Here is a 5,332-nt window from a genome sequence, read left to right on the forward strand (position 1 = left end):
AGAGGATTGCAAATTCAATCATCAATAGGAGGAGAGGAGCTCGACCCTGTGAAAGTTCTGTGCCCCAGGGCCAGAAAGTGGGAGAGGGTGGGCTGGCAGGCATGGGGAAGTGGGAGGCAACAGGGGTTTGTTTTGGTTGTTTTTGTTTGTTTCTTTGTTTTTTTGGAGGGGAAACTGGGAATGGAGAAAATTACATGTAAATAAAGAAAACCAAAAAAAAAAAAAAATGAGGACATCATGAATTTTGCAGGCAAATGGATAAAACTAGAAAATATCATCCTGAGTGAGGTAACCCAGATACAAAAGGACAGGTATGGTATTTATTGATAAATATTTATACATATTTATAAATATGTATTTACTGATAAATGGATATTAGCAATAAACTACAAGTACTCATGATATACCTCACAGGCCCAAAGAAGTTAAACAAGAAGGAAGGCCAAAGCGAGGAAGCTTGAATCTCACTTAGAGGGGGAACTGTCATAGGTAGCAGAGAGAATTTCTAGGAAGCTCCAGAGACCTAGGATGGGGGAAGCCTCTCAGGAGTCAATTCATGTGACCTTAGCTAAGACACCTAAGAAGAGACCACCTCTTGTAGCTAGTTAGGACCCCCAGTGAAGGGATAAGGACACCAACCCACCAATAAAATTTTAACCCAAACTGTTTCCTGCCTAAAAGCAATGCGGGAACAAGGATGGAGCAGAGACTAAGGTATTGGCCAACTAATAACTGGTCCAACTTGAGACCAATCCCATGCGCAAGCACCAATCCCTGACACTATTAATGATACTCTGTTATGCTTATAGACAGGAGACTAGCATGGCTGTCCTCTGAGAGGCTCCACCCAGCAACTGACTAAAAAAGATACAGAGACCCACAGCCAAACAGTGGATGAATCTCAGGGACTCTTATGGAAGAGTTGTGGGAACTGGATAGGAACTTCACAGGAAGACCAACACAGTCAACTAACTTGTTGACTGTGCAGCACTCAAGAGATGGAGCCACCATTCACAGAGCATACAGGGGCTGGACTGAGGACCCCTGCACATAGAGCTGCCTTGTCTGGACTGAGTAGGAGAAGATGCACCTAACCCTGCAGAGTCTTAATGCGCCAGGGTTGGAGGATACCCAGGGGTGACTCACCTTCTCAGAGGAGAAGGGGAAGGAATATGGGGGGACAGACTCTGTGAGGGGAGGACTGAGAGAAGGGACAACATTTACGATGTAAATAAATTAGTTCATTAATTATAAAAGTAATATGCCTAGCACATCTTTAATATATGATGGGTATAAATCACACTTATTAATGTAACAAAACTATTTTATTCACAAGTTGTGAATATAAGAGTATATTTCTTAAGGATATAAGAAGCCCTTCAGATAACACTTCCCTACAATTTTCATGTCATACTAAACAGAAAATAACCCAGTTTAAACAATATCATAAACCTAAAAACAAACCTTAAAAAATCCACAAAATCCACAAGACTATTACCAATAATCATAAATAAAGTATGCAAGAGAGGTAAGTAATCTGATATATTTGGAGAAATTAATATAACTTATCACTACAAAGAAATGAACTATCAAGTAATGAAAATACATGGAGTAAACTTAAATATATAATAAGCTAAAGAAGTTGATCTTTTGAAGATTAAGGAAGAATGAAGAAGAATGAAACAAAAGACAGATTTTCAGGGAAAGTAAAATTATCTTGCATAGCCGGGCAGTGGTGGCGCATGCCTTTATTCCCAGCATTTGGGAGGCAGAGAGAGGCAGATTTCTGAGTCCGAGGCCAGCCTGGTCCACAGAGTGAGTTCCAGGACAGTCAGGGCTAACACAGAGAAACCCTGTCTCACAAAAGAAAACAAAAGAAAACAAAACAAAACAAAAGTTATATTATGTCACATATTTGTCAAACCTCATAGAATACACACCACTAAAAGTGAACACTAATGTAAACTAAACTTTATGTGCCAAGGGAGGTTTACTGAGGCTCATAATAGAAAAAGATTCTTGTGGACAGAACTCTGGCTATACAGCTCTACTTTCTGTTAAACTTTGCTGTTAACATAAAACTGTTGTGAACAGCAAAGCTTACTGCTTTAAAAACATCTATTAGCAACCAAAACTGTTTGATGTGGTCAAATATAAATGTCATTTTGTAGAGATCTTATTTGGTAGAAGTAAACAATGCTTAATTTGAATAAAATAGAAATACTACCTTGATCTGAAAATATAAAGAGAATACTCTCTATGCAAAAATACTTTTTATGGTTCGCTAAAAATTACCATACAGATAAAAACATTTACCCAGGCATATACCCAAAAGAATTGAAAACTGATATTCAAACAAACAAAATCTTGTCCTTGAATGTTCAGAGCAGCAGTATGGATAGCAGCACCTAACAGAAAAATTAGCTAGTGAATTAAAAAAAAGTGGTATACCAGTAGAATATACTATATATTATCATCTAGTTATCAAAAAGAATAAATTAATGAGACATACTATAACACAAATAGTTTTAAAATATTCTGAAAGATGGCAAAACAATTCATGCAGTGTATTATTAAATTCATGTAAAATATTAAAACTGTAAGTTCATTGAGAATGAAAAGGTTCATGTTCACAGGGCCTGGGTTGAAGCAATAATATACAATGAGTAAGATGTTTGCTTTTCTGGTGATGTAAATAGTGATGGTGGTTATATAACATTGTAAATGTAAATAAATGATACAGATTTGTATACTTCCTTTCTTATTTGAAGAGGCGGGGTTGAGATAGAGTTTCTCTGTGAAGCCTTGGCTGTCTTAGAATGCATTATCTAGACCAAACTCACAAAGATCCACTTGCCTCCCAAGTGCTAGGATTAAAGCCATAAGCCACTACCACCCTAATTTGTATACTTTTAAGTGTACATTTTTACATGCAGGACTTATTGCAGTTATCCTACGTGGGAGGCCAGCAGGATATCTAGATTCTGAATCACAGAACTCATGTCAGAAGGAGAAAACTGCCTCCACAAAGTTGTCTTCTGAACTACACATATGCCATTACACACACATCCCCACATACCAGTAAGAAGAGGAGCTTTAAAGAAGGAGTGACCTAGTAAAGCAGTACCTTGATTTTTTCACTTTCTTTTCTCACTCGTTTTGCATTTTCAATAATATAAACAGTACTTTTGTTAACTTCATTATCAGCTCTGTGTCTAAGCCAATCTTCATATCCCTATAATGATAAGAATAATTATAACTTTATAGTGTTCATTTCAACATAGAATGCTACAGATACACTGATGCACATATTATTAAAAAAATTAAGCACACTTTACAAACATATTCCTTAGGCAAATAGCTTTATTGTATTATAAGGTTCCTTAATTCTTCAGATATATATTATAGATAACACAGGCATTAGAGCCTTAACATTCTTTATTGTGAAAATCTAGGATTTATGCTTATAATGCTCCAATGAATGCCTGTCTTTTATATGTATCTGAAAAATTAAAGAATATTATAATTACTTCTACTTTGTTAAAAACATATTCATTGAGAGGCTGGTGAGATGGCTCAGCAGGTAAGAGCACCAGCTGCTCTTCCGAAGGTCCTGAGTTCAAATCCCAGCAACCACGTGGTGGCTCACAACCACCCATAGTGAGATCTGATGCCCTCTTCTGGTGTGTCTGAAGACAGCTACAGTGTACTTATAATAATAAATAAATCTTTAGGCTAGAACGACTGGGGCTGACCAGAGCTAGCGGGGTTGACCAGAACAGAGGTCCTAAAGTCAATTCCCAACAACCAGATGAAGGCTCACAAGTGTTTGTACAGCTACAGTGTGCACTTATATACATAAAATAAATAAATCTTTTAAAAAAATGTATTCATTGTTATTTCACGTATTGGTATTTTGCCTTCAGGCATACCTGTGCACCATATCTGGAGGAAGCAAGAAAAGAGTGTTCAATCTCCTGGAACTGGAGTTCTAGACGGTTATGAGCCACCATGTGTGTGCTGGGAATAGAACTAGGTCCTCAGTAAGAACACAGTGCTATTAACCACTAAGTCATCTCTCCAGCAGCTCTTTCTCTTAATTTGAAAATATAAATGTTCTGAATTTTTTTTAGTATAGAATAGAGTTTATTCAGGGCATGGGGAGGGGAGTTAAGAGGGTAGCAGAGGTAGAGAAAGGCAGAGAGGGGGAGAAGAGAACTAGAGGCCAGCCGTGCATGTAGAGAGGGAGGGGGAGCGAATAACCCTAATCACTTAGGAATGGAATTCTTCTCATGCACAAAGTAGGAAAATTTGAAAATGTTTTGCTAGAGAATTTACATATTATAGACAACAATTAAAATTCTCTACTAACTTATTTAAAGGAAATAGAAATTGGTGATTTTTTAAAATTAAAAAAATAATCAGAGATATTTAATGGTTCATTTTCCTTTGGGATTTTCATGTGGAATAGATTTAAGCTAAAAGAGCCAAGGAAACATGATGTTCATTTGAACATGACCTCCTCCTTTTCATATCCAATGTTTTTTTCCCCTCATTGTAATAATATCTGTGTCTTTTCAAATATACGCTTGAAAACAATCTCTTTTTTCTCTCTCTTTTCTTGTCCTCATTCCTATTCTGTCCCTCTTCATGAAAATACAAGGCATTTTATAGAGTACATTCTCTGATGCTAAAGAAAAAAGATATAACATGACCTAGTATTGGGAGCAAAATGAATCAGTAAAGCCCTTTGAAAGCCATGCATACTATTCTTGAAACTATAAATTTATTATAAGAAGGAAAATAATAGCCAAAGGACAAGAACATCCCAAGTCTTTATTTAGCAATGAAATACATGATATTTGTGAAATCCCTGGTAGGCAAGAGAGAGGATAAGAAAACCCCAGGAGGAAAGGTAACCTTCTTTCCTTCAATTTACAAGTCTCCTTAAGGTATTACCTAAAAACATGTTTGCAAATAAGCAGATCCTGTGGTCTGTCCCTATATATAGGTAACACCCCCCCCATTTAAGGTTTTCTATTGAAGTTTTCAATTTTATTTGGATAATTTTAAGGGTATTAACTCACACAGTTATGAAAATATTTGAGAGGCAATCAGCATAACCCATGGGAGCTTACTAACTCTTACATGAGAGACAGTCTTCCCTACCTATCACCCTGCTCAGGAGTAGTAGTGATAAGTTCAAGTTATTTGTGTTCTTTTAAAAAACTTTTTGAGTCCTTGTGAGTTTCACATCATTAACTCCAGTTCCACTCATCTTCCTGCACCCTCTGCCCTTGTAACCTCGCCCCAAAATAAAAATGAAAAAAAC

General features: G+C 36.6%; 1 protein-coding gene across 10 annotated transcripts in view; it reads right to left on the reverse strand.

Annotated features, from left to right (window-relative positions):
- Atp11c (ATPase phospholipid transporting 11C) overlaps positions 1-5,332 on the reverse strand; it is a 119,631-nt gene that overhangs the window by 83,116 nt on the left and 31,183 nt on the right. For 9 of the 10 annotated variants that reach the window (XM_031363124.1, XM_031363153.1, XM_031363191.1 and 6 more), the window contains exon 5: positions 3,128-3,235. The exons of the other annotated variant lie outside the window; for it this stretch is intronic. In XM_031363124.1, coding sequence (XP_031218984.1) covers positions 3,128-3,235 — 108 coding nt within the window. The remainder of the gene's footprint in view (positions 1-3,127; positions 3,236-5,332) is intronic. 10 annotated transcript variants of the gene reach the window in all.

Source organism: Mastomys coucha, chromosome X (assembly GCF_008632895.1).
Source record: "Mastomys coucha isolate ucsf_1 chromosome X, UCSF_Mcou_1, whole genome shotgun sequence".
In the NCBI taxonomy this organism is placed as follows: Eukaryota; Metazoa; Chordata; class Mammalia; order Rodentia; family Muridae; genus Mastomys; species Mastomys coucha.